At 40.9% G+C, this 17938-nt stretch overlaps 1 protein-coding gene across 3 annotated transcripts in view; it reads right to left on the reverse strand.

Annotated features, from left to right (window-relative positions):
- The window catches only part of cblb (Cbl proto-oncogene B, E3 ubiquitin protein ligase), a 52249-nt gene extending 37598 nt beyond the window's left edge, over window positions 1–14651 (reverse strand). For all 3 annotated transcript variants that reach the window (XM_069667910.1, XM_069667903.1, XM_069667918.1), the window contains exons 1-4: window positions 14426–14651; window positions 13528–13698; window positions 11414–11664; window positions 844–990 (exon numbers count right to left, since the gene is read on the reverse strand). In XM_069667910.1, the coding sequence (XP_069524011.1) occupies window positions 844–990; window positions 11414–11664; window positions 13528–13695 (566 nt within the window). In that variant the 5' untranslated portion in view covers window positions 13696–13698; window positions 14426–14651. The remainder of the gene's footprint in view (window positions 1–843; window positions 991–11413; window positions 11665–13527; window positions 13699–14425) is intronic.
- Between the last annotated feature and the right edge of the window lie 3287 nt (window positions 14652–17938).

The following is a 17938-nucleotide window of genomic DNA, read 5'->3' on the forward strand; positions in this document are numbered from 1 at the left end:
CTTTCTCTAAAGAGATTGAAAATTACAATACATGTTCTGAATCATTTACCTGCATACAGAAATTAAAGATAAATTGTAATCTAGGTTTTTTTTTTTTAAAAGGCAACAATCTGCTTCACAAAGATTAACATGTTCAGGTGAAAAGACATGGTTTAACATTTTTGAAGACTGGTAACCCCCTCAGATTGTAAAGAATGAGTCCCCTCTTTGCTTGAACACAATAACATGGACTGTATTTATATAGCGCTTTTCTAGTCTTTGCGACCACTCAAGGCTGGTTTTACACTACATATCACATTCACCCATTCACACACTGATGGCAGAGGCTGCTACATGAAGTGCCCAACTGTCAATCAGATAACACATTCATACCCGTTGGCTTTGCCACCGGGAGCAATTTGGGGTTCAGTGTCTTGCCCAAGGACACTTCGACATGTAGCCTGAGGGAGCTGGGGATCGAACCTCCGACCTTCCGATTGAAAGATGACCGACTCTACCACTGAGCCACAGCCTCCCCAATAACAGAGGTCCCCTGTTAGATGGTATGGAAGTGTATGAATGCGTGTTCGTGTGTGCATGTGCGTGCGTAAGCTGTAACCAGTGTGGCAATTGCCACTGTCTTGTACTTAGAAGTGTCATCATATTGAGAAACAGAATTTGCATTTTTTTTAACCACTTAGAAAGTGCTAGTATATAGGATATTAATAAAAGGAGGGCATTCACACACCAACATCACAAAGGTCATGACAGCAGCTCATAATCAGAAACTAAATAATGATTTACAAAAACGGAAAGCATCAAATCAAAATGCTAAATATATAGCAGGAATTAGATGTAGCTTACTTTTCTCCAAAATTTTTCCTCCAGAAGTCAGCTGCATCAGCCTTGGTGATCCTGAAGGTGTCCCCCTCAAACTGTCCTCCAGGGAAAATGACTTTGATTTCAGCCAGCATGTGGCTGAATATCAGAGACAGCTTGGTCAGGTTCCTCCTGCAGAGAGGAACAGTAATAGAGGAAACCTTTGATGCAACATGATGGCCTCAAGCGCACGAAAGACACCATTTGTATTTGGATTTTATTTCAGATTCACTAGTACTAGGACATGGACACTGATCTGGATGGATGGACCCACTTCCACCGCAGCTCCTTCTTCTCCTCCACAAGTGTGTTTCTCCACCACAGCTCCTCCTTCTCCTACACATGTGTACATCTCCACTGCTGCAGCTATTCACCTCCTCACACCTGCGCCTCCAGCCTTGTCTCTCACAGAGACAGGTGTGAGGTTGGAGCTCGCAAGACTTTGCTCTGGGAAGGCAGCTGGCCCAGATGGTGTGTGTCCAAGGCTGCTTAAAGACTGTGCTGCACAACTGTGTCAACCTCTCAACAGGATCTTCAACCTGAGTCTGGTGGCCCTTTCTTCACACATCATGAAAACCCTAGAGCGGATGATTCTACACCTACTGAGGCTTGAGGTCAAAGACAAACTCGATTCCCTGCAGTTTGCATACAAAGAACACATTGGAGTAAGTGATGCTGCTGTCCTCTACATGCTTTACCGTGCATCTCATCTGGAGGAATCTGGCGCTTATGTGAGAATCATGTTCTGTTCAAGAGCATGTTCAAGTGCATTCAACACAATCCAAATGATCATACTCAAAGACAACCTCATAGAAATGGGAGTGGGTCCTTCCTTTGTTTCCTGGATCACAGATTACCTGACAGAAAGGCCACCGTTTGTCAGGTTGGAGAACTGTGTTTCTGAGACATTAATGAGCAGCACGGGGGGTCCACAGGGGACTGTCCTGGCTCCATTCCTGTTCACATTGTATAAAGCGGACTTCAAATACAACTCTGAGTTCTGCCACATCCAGAAATACTCGGATGACACTGCTTTTGTGGCATGTATCAGGAATCAGAATATAGGGATCTGATAAAAGCCTTCAGTGACTGGAGTCACAAAAACTGCCTCCTACTGAACACCTCAAAAACGAAAGGAGATGATAATAGATTTCCACAGGTCCAAGCCCCCTCTTCAGCCAGTGAACACTTGTGGGGTGGACATCGAGGTGGTGCCAACCTATAAATATCTAGGCGTGCACCTGGATAACAAGTTGGACTGGTCCCTTAACACAGACGCACTCTATAAAAAGGGGCAGAGCTGCCTCTTTTTCTTAAGGGGGCTCAAATCTCTAGACATCTGCAGTAAGATGCTGCAGATGTTTTATCAGTCTGTGGTGGCAAGTGTTCTGTTTTATGCTGCAGTCTGCTGGGGAGGCAGTATAAGACACAAGGATGCAAGGCGGCTGGACACACTGGTGAAAAAAGCTGGCTCTGTGATTGGAGTCAGGTTGGATTCACTGGGGGATGTGGTGGAGAGATGCACACAGAAAAAGGTTGAGGCCATTCTAAACAACACAGATCATCCACTTCATAACACCTTGATGGACCAAAGAAACAGCGCTGGTGGACGGCTCCTCTCTCTTCGCTGCAGGACGGAGAGATATGGAAGATCTTTTGTACCCACAGCCATCAGACTTTTTCATTCTTTAGTAAATGGTAGATGAGATGCCAAACAAGTGAATTTCTCTTTCCCTTAGGTCAAGTATATTATACCAACAAAGTCATGTTACCTGGGATGATGATGATCACAAGAGATGTCACTACAGAATCTTCTCATCAAGATTTCGAGTGGCAGAGAACTGTATTTCATTCTTCCTGACTAGGGATGTATCGATACACTCAACCCACGATACGATTTAAATCCCAATGCTGATTTTCACGATTTTCTCACAATTTTTTAAGATAAGACTGAAGTCATAATGTGAAATAATATTATACTTTTATTTCAACTATCAAACAAGAACAGTTTAAGGTTTCTGAAAGAAAAAACACAGTATAATTTTAAATTGCTTTGTAAAAATTTTAACTAAAAATGTTACAAAATACCTTCCTTGAAAATCTTTTTAAAATAGAAATAAATTGATTTCATAACAAATCCCGAATCAAATAATTTACTTTATATTTCTGCATATATTATTTTCATTTATTTTATTACAAATAAGGAAAATCTATTTAATTAAACAAAGGTGCAGGTTGTGTTTCTAGTTTGGAATTTACATGTTTATTTTTAGGAAAATAAGCATGTCCACATTTTCAGGCAGAAGCTGTGATCTCTGGACAGTGACAATGTCCCCTGCTGTTGAAAACACTCTTTCTTTGGTATGGAGAGATACGCTTTGGCTAAAGGAGTTGGGTACAGCTGACAGTTTTCTTTCTACCACTTGAGCTTATTAGGTGACTGGCTGTGCCTCTTGTGTAATTCTCAACTTCTGTCTCAATCCCACTGGTGGGCTGTAGTACTGCTGCTTCCCTTTCAAGGAGATCCTCCAGTGCTGTCTTCTTGAGAGGAGGTTGTTCCACCTCAGCTTCTTGTGCGATGCCTATCTGGTCAACAGGCTGTTCTGCTGCAGGTGTAGGGACACTAATGCCTGCAGCTGCCTCATCAGTTTCCTCCACAGTGATATGGGGCTTTATAAGTAGCAGATATATATTGTATATAAAAAAGAAATATAATATAATCTAAAAAATGAATACCTGGCTATTTTGCAACTTTCTCCTGCCGCCTGCGAAACACAACCTGGCGCTGTTCTTCCTCTAGATGAGGAAGAGCTCAGAATCTGGGGTCCAATGCAGTGCACTCCAACAGGTAGTTGTATTTCTCAGTGTACCTGTCAGACAGATTACTGAGTAAAGCTCTTTTTATGTTGGTCAATGTAGGGGAGTTTTCTGGGTTGAACGCTATGCTTTGCTCGATCATATGCTTTAAAGGCACAATGAGAGACACAGTTGGGCTTTTTTCACTGCACAGCACGGTGTTGGCTTTTTTCAGAGGTGTAAATCCTTAGTGTCACTGATGTCTGCGGCATCCAGAGTGTCAACTTCATGGGCATTACGTCGGACGTCTTTGCTCAAGAGAGCTGCTGCCACATCCGTCTGCTGCTCAAGATACCGTTCAACCATGTCCAGACTGCTGTTCCAGTGCGTCGCAAAATCAATGATTAGCTTATGACATGGATGCTCCAGGAGTTTCTGCTTAGACACAAACACAGCGGGGGCTGTGGAGCTCCAGTGGAAGAAGGCAGCAACTCGCCTCACCCGCCTTAGTAACCGACTGACTCGGGGTTCACTCAGAACCGTTAGGTGGCCAAGTTAAGCGTGTGGGCAAAATACTTGATGTGTGGTGCTAGTCCTGCCTCCCTCACTGCAACGTCCATCTTCCGCGTGTTATCTGTCACCACAGCAATTCCGTGATTCGCCCTTTCAAGCTCCCATTCTGAAATAGATAACTTCAGAACTTCCCACTCGCTGAGTGATCGTGAGATAACTCTGGGTTGCCCTTGAGGTCCAGCCGTTCGTCATGATTGAAATGCTATCTGCGTCTTGGAGAGTCTGAACGACTTTTGATTTTGTTTCCATGTAAAGCGCTGGCATTACACACTGACTAAAGTATGGGCGCGATGGAATGCAATATTTCGGCTCTAATGTTTTATCAAAAGCCGAAATCCCTCATCATCAACAACGGAAAACAGCCTAATATATATATATATTTTTTTGTAATATTTTATTTTAAATTTTCGGTTACAGAAGATACAGAATACACACGAACTGAAAAACAAAGATCTAAGCCCCCCACCCAGTCCCAACCAAGATCCCCCAAAATAAAATAAAATAAAATAAAGTAAAGTAAAGTAAAGTAAAAGAGAGACGCAATGTAAATAATCCTGACTTAGACGACCAATGGTGTATCAAGTCCGATAACATCTTCATATGAAGTCTGATACAGGCTTTGGTAAGGTGTCCATATAGGTCAAGTAGGGTTGCCAGATCTTTAGAAAAGTGTTGTAGTCATTTCTTAGAGTATAAGTGATCTTCTCCAGTGGAATGCAGCTATTAATTTCTGAGAACCATCTAGCTATGAGAAGATGGGAATCCGACCTCCAAGTAATTGCTATACACTTTCTGGCAAGGAACAATGCTATTTCTAAAAACCTCTTTTGAAATTTTCTTAAATGTGCACTAATGGTTATGAGGTTCCAGAGTAAGCAAATTTGTGGATCCAATGGGAAGGTAAATCCTACCAGTTTTGTCATGATATCACAGAATTGTTGCCAGAAGGTATTAAGTTTTGTGCACAACCAGGTGCAATGCATAAACGAGCCCTCCTCTATGTTACATCTAAAACACATATTTGATAGATCAAGCTTGTATTTATGCAATCTCTGTGGTGTAAAATAGAGTTGGTGAAGAAAGTTATATTTGACCAACCTGTACCTAGCATTAATAGTGGCCGACACACTTTTTTGGCACAACTCTGACCAAAGCTCTGCATCGATTGTTGCAGCTAAGTCGGACTCCCGCCTCTCCCTAGATTTATGCAACCCCGGCTTCGAAGCTCCTTCCATCAACAGAGAATACACTTTTGAAATAAACCCTAGTTCCCCATTCCCCTCATGAAGCAGCTTTTCTATATCACTCAGCACAGGTAAAGTCATTGTGGGTCCCAGACTGGTTTTAAGAAAGGACCTTAGTTGTAAATAACAAAAAAAGGTATAAAGGGCATAAGTTCATTCTGTCTCAAGGGTGTTTTGGGTGACTAGCAGCTTCTAGTCCAAGGCTCTTACGGACATCATACCATATCTTTATGATATGTATCAAAACAGAGTTATCAGTCCTAATAGTTATGATCCTTGGGGTCCATTTATAAATGAAATCACCAGGTACTGTCTCTTTAAGAGTGTTCATTCCAATAAAAGCCCAGCTGGGAGGATTGTGCTTCTCAAATAGAAAGGAAACAAGTCGCATTTGAGCAGCCAGATAATACTTTTTAAAACTAGGGAGTCGAAGACCACCCAGTTTGTAGTCCCATGTAAGTTTTTCCATAGAGACCCTTGGATTCTTATCATTCCATATGAACTGTCTAATATGTTTATTAAGGGTGTTAAAGAAGCTCTGTGGTACCAGAATAGGTAAGGATTGGAAAAGAAACTGTACCCTCGGTAGGTAATTTTTTCGACCAATCAAGGTAATAGTTAATGTATCTCCCAGGTATCTCATCCCGTTAGGAGACCATTTAAATGGGATACTTTGTTGATGCTCAACATACTCAAAATTTGCAAGTGGGATAATTTTTTTTCACAATTCACTTTATATCCTGAGATGGCCCCAAAAGCATCCAAGAGGGTTTGTAGTTTAGCAAGGGAGTTGAATGGATATGTCAAATAAAGGATTATATTATCTGCTAGAACAGCCTTCCCCAAATGGTGGACCGCGTTCCGGATCCGGACCCAACTGACGTCGTCTCCGGATCGGGACCTATTTACAATTTTGACAAGCGCATCTATTTTCACCTGCGCAGCTTTTTTTTGTGATTTGAGGGTCCAAGAAACTCGCAGTCCAATGAATTCGTTGTAAATCATCATACGTGACGCTACTTAGCCAATCAAATCTGTCACTCAGATCGCGACTGACCCCCCCAGACCCCCCAACATACAAACACACACTATATTTCCTTACCAATATTGAAGTATTCATTATTATTATTGTTAAATTATGAGAGCTCTGTGTAAAAGTTATTAGCATTGTTGTAAAAACTATTTAGCCTAATTGTATTTTCTTTATTTGATTTGACAGACGTTCAAAATGTATAAATGTATGGTACTGAATCATAACGCAGGTCAGACATTATGATGTTCTGGACCTTTGCTTGAGAAAAAAAATCTCTAACTGGACCTCTTTCAAGTTTAATTGAGTACCCCTGTGCTAGAAGATTAATTTTGTGGGTTGTTGGACCCACCTTACAGCCCTTTATGTCTCCATCTTGCCGAATTGCTTCTGCAAGAGGCTCAATGGCTAGGACAAAGAGCCCAGGAGACAAGGGGCAACCCTGTCTGCTATATCTATTCAGAGAGTAGGCAGAGGAAATTTGATCATTTGTGATAATCCTGGCTTGAGGTTTTTTATAGTGTTCTGATCCAGTTAATGAAAGAAGGGCCAAACCCAAACTTAGCCAAAACCCTGAACAAATAAGGCCACTTGAGCCTGTCAAAAGCCTTCTCAGCGTCCAGAGTAATGGCCACGCTAGGTTCAGCTCTGGAGTTTGCCAAATAGATAATGTCAATTTTGATAAGCAAATCAATCCTGGATAGAAATGCATCTATTGTTGTGAGGTCCTCTTGTAATTCTGATTTATATACATTATTATTTATTTATTTTGGGTCATATTAAGTCTGACCGGCTTCATTTTGAATATGATTAATTGTTCTTGAGCTTTCTTCTGCCTTTAATTGCAAGGACAGGACGTTATGAGCTTTCTCCCCTAATTCATAGTATCTTTGTTTCGTTCTCAGAATGTTTTTTTTTTCAGTCTTGTAGGTACATAATGTGTTATATTTAAGTTTTTTATTAACCAACAACCGGTAGATATCTTTATCTTTAGATTGCTGAATTTTTTTTTCCAACTGATGAATCTCTCTTTCTAACCCCTTAATATCAGCTGTATATTTCTTTTTAAGTCCTTTTGTGTAAGAGATTATTTGTCCTCTTAAATAAGCTGTTAATGCATCCCATAGCACAAAACTATTTGGGGAGGAAGGACAATTTGTTTCACAAAACACTCTTATCTGTTCCCTTATAAACTCACAAAAATCAGGTCTTTTAAGAAGGGTTGGATTCAAACGTCATCTATACATGTTTTGCATTTTTTCAGGCATTAAAATGGACAAGGTAAGTGGTGAATGGTCAGACAGAATTCTTGACAGATATTCCGATTCTAGTGCTCTATGGGTTACTTACTGTTGATAATAAGAAGAGGTCTATCCTGGTGTGAGAGTTATGACGGCTAGAGTAAAAGGAGTAATCCCTGTCTAGGGGATGTATTTGTCTCCAAATGTCTGTTAAGTTGAAATCCCTCATAAATGCCAGAGTGGATTTGGCTGCCTTAGTTTTAGCAGTAACAGTTGCTGACTTATCTAAAACAGGATCCAAACATAAATTAAAGTGACCCCCTATGAGCATTTGTGGATGGCCTTCTGCTGCCTTAAGAAAAATGTCCTGAATAAAATGGATGTCATCGTAGTTAGGGGCATTTAAGTTCAAGAGTGTCCAATGCTCTGAGTAAATTTGTTTTAATTTTATTTATGATAAAAGTATAAATATTAAAGTATGATAGCACCCTTTTCCTCTTGACTGGCCCATTTAAACCATTAACATTGAAGCTAACAAATTTCACTACCTTATTCATGTGAGAGATAAACAGTCTGCAACCGGGCCATCATAGTCTCTTTGGAATAAATCAACAAAAGATGCTGCGTATGGTATAAACAACATGACATAAGCAGAGGCACCATCCTAGTACAGTAACTTAACACAGCAAGAGCTGGCTTTTTAATATAAACAACCTCTTAAATGCAGCCTCACGATGGCAAATTCGCCTCAAATATCTATAATGTCCAAACAAATAAAAATATAAAAAATAGATGGCGATGCACTTACAGGAGTCTTAGTAAACACTTCACTTCTCTCATTAAAGAAGTTACCATGCAGGTGATGATCAGATACCCACGTCACCTGTTGGGGAATCTCGGAGAAATGAAGCCGCCTCTTTAGGTGTTTTTAAGAACCTCTTTTCTACATCAGGCAGGATGACTCTCAATGTCGCAGGGTGAAGGAGACTTGAATGGAAGTTTTCTTGCATATAGTTCCTTCTTGACGTGATTATATTCCTTCCTGCGTTTCACCAGGGTCACACTCAGGTCTGGGAAAAACAGCACCGTGTGATCAGGGGCTCATCGAAGTGCTCTGGTCCCAATATGGCAGGTATCCAGTCCATAAAGAAGCGCACCGGGTCCTTCCCTTCACAGCCTTCATGAGGTTGACAATGCGAATATTATTATGCCGGCTGTAATTTTCTAGCTGGTAACCTTAATCCATCAGGTAGTTGTTTTCTTTACTCAACTTAAGGACATGGGAATCCAGCTCCGCTAGCTTATCCTCCGCCGTGCTAATTCGCTCCTCTGCTTCAGTGATGCGTGAACACACCCCATCTTTCAATGTTTTCAGTCCTGAAATAGACTGGTTAATTACGGCGGTTTTAAAGTCGAGCTTTTCGGAGAGAGCATCATTGCCACGTTTTATCTCTTGTAGTATCAGCGAGCCCTCATGTTGGTCTTCTGCCGCCGTCGCCATTTTGCCCTTGTCACTTGCTTCATGTGTTATCAATTACCCAGGTTGAGTTTGCTCAGTAGGAACGTTTTGAGTTTTAGTTCTAGGTCTCAAGTCCATGCCGCAACTTTTAGATGAAGTTCGAGGTAGATTGGGTGTTTTTAATAACTTTAAACCGAGTCAAGTTGGAGAGCTCCAGGCCACACGTCTGCTTACCTCCGTTGCATCACGTGACCCCCGCCTAATATCTTTTGCCATAAACACTCCAGTGCACTTTTTAATTTCCTTGGCTTGCAGCCATTTAGGTTAAGGGGCTTGCAAATCCGCTTGCAAGCGTTGTTTGCCTTTTCAACAGTTTTCACTCATGCCTTGGTGTCTGTAGCTTTTCACTGTGGTGCCGTTTCACATGCTGTATCATGTTTGTTGTGCTATTTGAAAAGTTCATCTGCCTCTGCAGTACTTGCACACAGTTTTTGTCTTGTCCGTTATCGTCTTTTTCTGACGTGGGAAAGCCAAAATGCTGCCACACCTCTGATGTGAAACTGGAGGGTGCATCCTCAACTGTACGGTCTTTTCCACTGCTGTCTGCTGCAGCCATGTCTATAATCCCCTGATCAGCCACTGTCGCAAAAGACGTAATTACTTCAAGCAAGGGGAGTCAAAAGCAAACAGCGCCCTCTGGTGTTCAAAAAAGTATTGCAATATATTTTCTGTTTTATTGATTTGACTCGTCCCTTATTTAAATCGATCATCCCTGATGTTACATTCCTGACTGCCAGCTTTAGCACTGGATGAGTTCTACCAGCATAGTCACGAGTAAACCCCCTCACCAAGATAGGCCTGCAGGTTTATGAAAGACTGCTTTGGTTAGGCCAAAGTGCCACCCCTGTGCCCTCTGTGTTCCAGCGCAGACACGCTTCACTCACTTGTCTGCTGATGCCATTGCAATTAGAAAAGCAACCTTTGTTGATGATGGTAAATGGTAAATGCACTGTACTTATATAGCGCTTTTCTAGTCTTTGCGACCACTCAAAGCTGCTTTTACACTACATTTCACATTCACCCATTGACACACACATTCATACACTGATGGCAGAGGCTGCTACATAAAGTGCCCAACTGTCAATCAGTTACAGCATTCATACCCATTGGCTATGCCACCGGGAGCAATTTGGGGCTCAGTGTCTTGCCCAAGGACACTTCGACATGTAGCCTCATGGAGCTGGGTCAAACCTCCGACCTTCCGAATGAAAGACGACCAACTGTACCACTGAGCCACAGCCACCCCGAAGACGGCCACTTAAGCCCAGACAGCTCCAAAGACTCAAGGGGCGAGCCGAGCTCCCATCACCATAGGCAGGTCCCATGAGGGAACCTTGACAGCCTGCAGGGGTTTTGTTGCTGGGCTCCTTCAAGAAACTGGGTCCCAAGAGTATTGGATTACTGGTTATCTACTCTTACTACTCTGCAAAATATCTTCCCCCTGTTGGCATGGAGTGCACTGGTAGAAGGTGCTCTAGAGCAGAGGTTCCTAACCACCAGGTCGCGGACTAGTACGGGGCCTTGGGTCGTTTAGTACTGGGCCGCGAAACCCAATAGATGTCTGTGACATTTCAAACATACGCTGAGTCAGAACCATTGCATTGGCTGTGTGCAGTGTACAACCGCACAGGGCCTCGCGCCTCTAAAGACACTACAAAAGTAGCCCAATTCCGCAGGACAACCACGGACCTGGCAACCCTGGCTTCGCAGCCTTTTGCTCCTCTACAGCTTTGTGTTTATCAGTGAAATACTGTAACAATCAGGATCTATGCATTCATACCCGATGGCTATGCCACCGCGAGCAATTTGGGGTTCAGTGTTTTCAACATGTGGCTGTAGCAGTTCGCGATCGAACCACCAACCTTTCGATTGAGAGACGACCGGCTCTACAACTGAGCCAAAGCCACCCCAAGACTATACAGAGTATAACAAACCCTTTTAATTGCTGCAACTAAGACCGTTCTAAATGCTTAAATCATAACCGTATTGTCCATTTTAATCCGTTTTGTCAATTATTCTGGGAGGCATCAAATGATCATCGCTTCTAATGTGCTTTTCCAGTCGAGATAAGATTTTAGGTCTAGACATGTACATCATGAGCACAGTCAATTTATCATCTGAAAAAACAAAAACGTATCAAATTGTCTCTTACCTGTCCTGTGATTGCTCCTCAAACATCCTTTCCTTTCCCTCTTTGAAGAGCCGAATGGCTCTTTTGGATTTCTTCATAAGGCTATCAATGTAGATTTTAAAGTATTCATTCTCACTGAGCTGTGTGAGTCTCTGGTTGTCTTCATATTTGCCCAGTATAAGCCGCAGGTGCTGATATGCATCAGGTAAGATATCCAGAATGTATGGTGGACTATTTTTCAGCTGCAGTCTGGGATTTTGGCAGAGTCTGACCTGTGGCAAAAAAACAATTGGTGACTGATCGCTTAATGCAGTTAAGTTAAGTCAAAAAAAGATGCTTGTTATGTGACCTGTTGTAAAGTTAAAGGCATAGTTCAGTTTGTTTGAAGTGGGGTTGTATGAGATATTTATCAATAGTACGTGTACTACATACAGTGGATGCCGGTCAGCACGGCCCCAGTGTATTGCAATCGGCCGGAGTGCTGGGCACGGAAGCTAGGCTATATGCCGCTGCAGATAGGGTCGCTTTCACACGCAATTTATTCACTTATAAGGACGTCCCACCTAAAAATCAATAGTGGTTTCAATTGTACACTATATTTGAATAATTTCCCGCGTTTCACTTTTCAGTAAGAAAGCCTCTTTATTTGGCACAACTTTATGAGGACTGCAACACATACGTGTTACTACGCCTGCAGCGAATGGTGTCCGATCAGCTGTTTGTGTCGGCGGTTTGTAGAAGACACAACAAACTACAATATAATATAAGAAAATACAATATTATGGAAACGAAGTGTGGCTCATGGTGGGGACTAGAGGACATTGTTTTCCTTCATGCCGTGAAGTGTTTTATGCTGTTGAGTTACAATGGCATCAGACAGCGGTGGCTAGCTGTGCTAAATGTTAACATCCACACTCATGGCGCACCACTGAGACAGTTATACAGCTGCACCGATCATTTTTCTGAAGAGGATTATGCAAAATCAACGCCGATTGATCCAGCTGGACTCTTGCTTGCTCTTCACGGTGGAGACTAAAGGATACTTTTATGAACTAGAGAACACAGAGGAGGTACTTTTACAGATGAGACTGACTGACAGAGAGACAGGGGGACTTCAGCGGTTGTTTGGTGAGCTGTTTTATACATTTATTTGGCGCTAACTTTCCTGATGGTTAGGTACATATTGCTCTTTAGCAAGAGTCCAGCTGGATCATTCGGTGTTGGTTTTGCATAATCCTCTTCTTTGCACGTCGTTGTGTAGACAGGATTTCACACACCACAGCAAAATGATTTTTGAGAAATGCTGCTACAATCATCACTTTCGTCACCCTTTCCTTGCTAAAATGAACAAATGAAAAAAATGATTAAACAGAAATGTGTTTCTGACATGTTGATGTCGTAACCATATTTTAGCCGGTTGAAAAAAGGTTGAAATTAGGTCTTAGATGTTCAGAACTGATTTCACCCTGTTTTCAACCAAATTTCAATGTTCAATGTTCAATCTCATTTGGTGCTCACTGGGTATGAGATGCCAAGCATCTGCTAATGCTATTTCACCTGATGGTCTTAAAGCAGGCTACATGCAGCCTGTCTAATTCAGAGCTAAATCGTGGCTAACATAAACCGGCACTCCAGCCGGTCTCTCAATATACGGGCCGTGCTGACCGGCATCCACTGTATGTAGTACCTACTATTGTACTGTATGTAGTACTTACTATTGATGAGTATCTCATACAACCCCACTTTAAACAAACCGAACTATCCCTTAAATAACTGCTCAAAGTTGAATTCTAAGATGTCAGTTATGTCAATAATGCAAAGAGCATTTTGCAATTAACTTTATCCCTTTTTTTATAAAGAGACACACAACTTGTTATTCAATATCTGTATAAATTAGGTTAAGGCAATCAGTATTCTGTTTTGCTTGGATAATGAGTTATTATGAGTATAATAGTATTTCTTTTTTTTTTCAAGTGCTCCAACCAAGACATATAACATTCAAGTGTTTAAATACTTAAATTTACTCAATATGATCAGAGAACAAATATGATTTAGCATTAGCTTCTTCTCTCTAAGTGAATCCATAACAATTAGTGTTCTTTTAATCTGGCGAACCTGAACCACTCCATACTTACAACTTTATCCATAAGTTTCCAAGTTTTCTCCACAGTCCGCCGATCGGCGGCTGCTTGTTTAGGTGGTCCTACTGCCTCATGGATGGCATCAATGATCCCCAAGATGCGACCCTTACTTCGGTTTTGTCCACGTCCGCCAGGGTTTCGGCCACTGAAAGCAGTTGCCATTTCCTACACACCAAATCAAACACCAACCAAACTGTTAAATTCAGTAACTGACAAAGTGAACTGACCCCATTTAAATAATATTGTATTGTTGATCATATATTTTGAAATTGTCCTGCTGCATAATCCCTAAAGCTTTCTTCTGTAAAACTAATCAGTGATATTTAACCTATTGTTTAGTTGGGTTTTTTTTACACATTTTGGGGCTTCTTTTGGCTGATTGTTATTGTTTGGCTTTTCTGGGGTAACACTCAACTTTAACATGAGAAAATAAAGAGCTGGAGCTGCTTTAATGCATTCTATTGTCTTCCCTCAGTAATAAATGTTATATAAATAATGAATGATCATTAAGTAATGTTCACACACTAATAATTCAGCACTTTACTGCAAAATTAAAATATAGGCAGGATTCTCTAAACGAGCTGCTTTTCAGTGTTGTGTTGTGTGATTAAGCATTTGATTACAGTTACCACTTCTGTGGTCGATCCCGATGTTTACTTGGCGTGCTGGTTTTGCTTGCGTTTACAAAATGACCGGCAGTTGTTGGAGTTGGGTGTTATTAATGTAGCCTACCGTCCAATAGCAACGCTCTATTGTTTCCTGTAAATTTATAAGCGACTCTGACTGAGCTCCTGGAGCAACTCCTCCACGCCCGCGACGCCCTGAAGACGAGATCTCCTTTAAGTTACTGTGGCTTTTTCAACGGTTTTTCACATTCGCGATCAGAACTTACCAAACCACCAAGGAATGTCCGCGAGGATCCCTCCTGATATCGGTTCACATCCAACGCACAAAAATAAAGGAGTGTCCAAGGGTCCAGAGGAAAAGTGTGGCAGGAAAAGTAGGCTTTTGCGCTTACTAACTGTTTTTAATCAAAAGCATCCTTATAGCCTGGTCGTCTTATAATAGCTCTTCCCCAGTTCTTGTCAGCGGAGTTAGATAAACGCTTAGAAGGGAGATCTGTAATGTAGCCTATGTTTTGTAAGGTGACATTAGTGTAAAGTTATCTATTATAATGTTGCACGTCCAATCGAGCATTTCAAAATAAAGGCTTTATAACCTAACTAAATAATTAACATGTAATTTGCATTTGCAGCGATGCACTCAACGTAATTTGAGCATAGCGTTCTATCAAGTGTTTTAAGTTAATCATCTTGTCCTACTCACCCAGGTACGTGTCCGTTACAGCTAATTGTGATACGTTGTCTTCCTTTACTTTGAAGAGAGACTGGTGAGTTCCTGCACTGCCTGTCATCGTTCTGGCTAACTTGATGCATCTTTTCCAACGGAAGGAGGGTCAATGGGAGTATGAAGCAACATTTTCCAGGAACCGACCAACGCAATACCAGAAGCGCTAGACACTCATTTGTGATTTGTGAGTATGTCATTGTAACGTTTGGCAGACTCAGCGACCTCCGGTCTCAACTCTCAAAGAAAAAGGCTTTTTTGATGACCACCATCTCCAAGGGACCAAAGTTGACAGCTGAGCGTATCGTAATTGCAGGGTCGCTGAAGTAATAGGCCTTGGAATTTTTTCAAGAAAGATTTATTCAGAAGCATATTGCATTCACTTGAAAAAGAAAAATCTGCTCTGTTTTTCTGAATTACCGCAAAATCCTGCAATTACAGACCAGCTTTAGAAACATACTTTAGGTATAAGAAGCCTAGTGATAAGGGAAGGATTTTTTACTGTGCTTTTTAACTGGCAACATTGAGAACCTTTACACCTTGACAAACGTGCACTTTTACGTTTAACAGAAACAAGATGGTATTTCAAACATGACAAATTATTAATAAAGAAGGTTTTACATAAAGCTGTATAACACATTTTTCAGCCAAAAAAAACGTATTTTAAGACACAAATTTAGGTTACGTACCGATACTGTGTATATTATTCTCCACACACTAAACGTACGTAAAGCATGCTTTTAATAATGCAGGCACAGAGGTGAGGAACTGTAAAAAAGCCTGCTCCTAAAAAATCCAAACAGCTCACTCACTCTCTAAACAAACTAGAGTGGAGTCGGAAATGACACAAGAAACAGTGTGGGTGTGCAAATTACAGTTCTTTAATTAACACATGCCAATAACTCGTGCCATTATTGTAAAAGGGCACACACACTCTCTGCTACAGTACAAATTCTATAATGTGTGAATGTATCACACTGCGTGTTGGTTGGTATATTAATAATCTTCCAAAGCCCAGGAAGGGAAAATGTTTTCCTTGCAATGCATGAAAATATGTAAAACTTTGCACTTAGGCCTATGCGAAAAGCCTTAATGGACTTTGTGGGGGTAATAATCCTGATGGTTGAGTTATAGCAACAGTTTGGAGTTGAGTGTGAGAACTGTACAAATTAACAAATTTCAAGTGCTTTGAGTTGGCAGGAATAATTTATTTATGTATTTATTGTGGTGACTATCCAAAGTTTCAATGTTGATTAATGAAAATGCTGAGAAATCCAATACTGTTGCGGTTACATTACAACTACGGTTACGTCGTGTTTCCTTTCCGTCTTATGGTTTCATCACAGTTAGAGCTGTGTGTTCCCTCCACCTATGCTGAACTACCATTCACCTGTGACCTATAAACCATGTGACCAGTTAAACCAACTCAATACACACCCTAGTGGTCAAAGTGAATCAGTGCCTCAATATTTACACAAAACTATTTACCACATAAAACAATAACACATGCTAAAATGGCTCCTACATTAATCACTGTAAAAGTAATTAAATCTATCACCATTTCTTTTCAATTGACACCAAATTAAATACATGTCATCTTTACCTGTCCTCCACAAACACTCTAGCTGGATATTTTTTATTAAAATTTAAGCACTCAGCTCGAAAGAGATTGTATTTGTATTTGTGGTGGTTGACTGCAGGCGTTAATCTACCAGACTTAATGAGTTAAGAGCGGCCTTCTTATAACCACTGTCCACTGTAATCTCTCCGGGGAAAAGCACACAACAATCCTGACTCCTATGCACTCGCCGACAATTAAATAAATGTATGATAAACACTGAACGCAAGGTAATAGCGAGGGCAGTATACCTGCTACTTACCTGCAGAAAATATGAATACAATAATAATAGAATTTTACACACTGAAAAGCATCAATACAAACATGGCCCAGAGTTTAAGTTCAGTGACTGAATTGGCTGTGTTGATATTAACCAGACATCCAGCAGTACACAAGGGATGCACAATATTGGATTTTTTGCTGATATCCGATATTTTCCAACCCTTTTTGCCAGTTGCCGTTTTCGATACCGATATATCAGGCACATGTTTTTTTTCTCCACCTAATTGCAGAGAACATCAAGTCTCCCCTGTTGTAGAATTGGTATCATGCCTACTCTTATTGTAGTGGCCCACTGGCAGATGCAGAAAAAATCTAATACAGTGCTTTTTAAAATGCACACATTCACTGGTCAATATGAGAAAACTACTTAAACTTGGGTACAAAATGCCATATTTATTTGTTTGTAACATTTTCTTTTAATTTTTAGGCAATCATTGAGCATTTAGGCAGAATTAAAGCAGCTTAATATACTTAAAATGGATGAGGCATATAAAAATTCAGCCCCAGAACAGTTGTCATGAATAGAAAACATTGCTATAGAGACCAATCCCATTTTTTGTACCAGGCTGTGAACATGTTTATTTCTGCTGTAAAGTTAGTTTAATATGGGGCTCATGGGAATTCTATGGCTTTTGAAAACCAGCCTCAATGGACAGTTGGAGAACTCCAGTTGTTTGCATCTCTGCATTGGCTTTATTTATCAACACCGGAGGTCGCCACTTCATTTTACAGTAAACAGCAACTGCAAATAAACTGCAATCTCCATTAAAAAAACATGACATGGTAGGTGTTCAGAATTTGAAATCATTATCATTATCATTATCAACATCTACATCATCATTGAAGTCACCTACAATAATGATCGTATCTGTACTCAGGAATAAATCTGATAAAAACTCTGAGAATTCAGTTAGAAAATCAGAGGATCCACCAGGAGGGCGGTATACTATCACAAATAATATAGGCTGTAAAGTTTTCCAGGCCGGGTGTGAAAAACTCAGAACAAGGCTCAAAAGGGCAGAAACTAAGTTTTGGTCTAGGGTTGATTAGAAGACTAGAATTGAAAATAGCTGCCACTCCACCACCTCGACCAGTATCTCGAGGAATATGAGTATGACTGGGAGGAGTGGATTCATTTAAACTAACATATTCTTCCTG

The sequence above is a fragment of the Semicossyphus pulcher genome, unplaced genomic scaffold, assembly GCF_022749685.1.
Source record: "Semicossyphus pulcher isolate SPU_LCO1_2020_fin unplaced genomic scaffold, fSemPul1.0.p SCAF_10, whole genome shotgun sequence".
Taxonomy (NCBI): domain Eukaryota; kingdom Metazoa; phylum Chordata; class Actinopteri; order Labriformes; family Labridae; genus Semicossyphus; species Semicossyphus pulcher.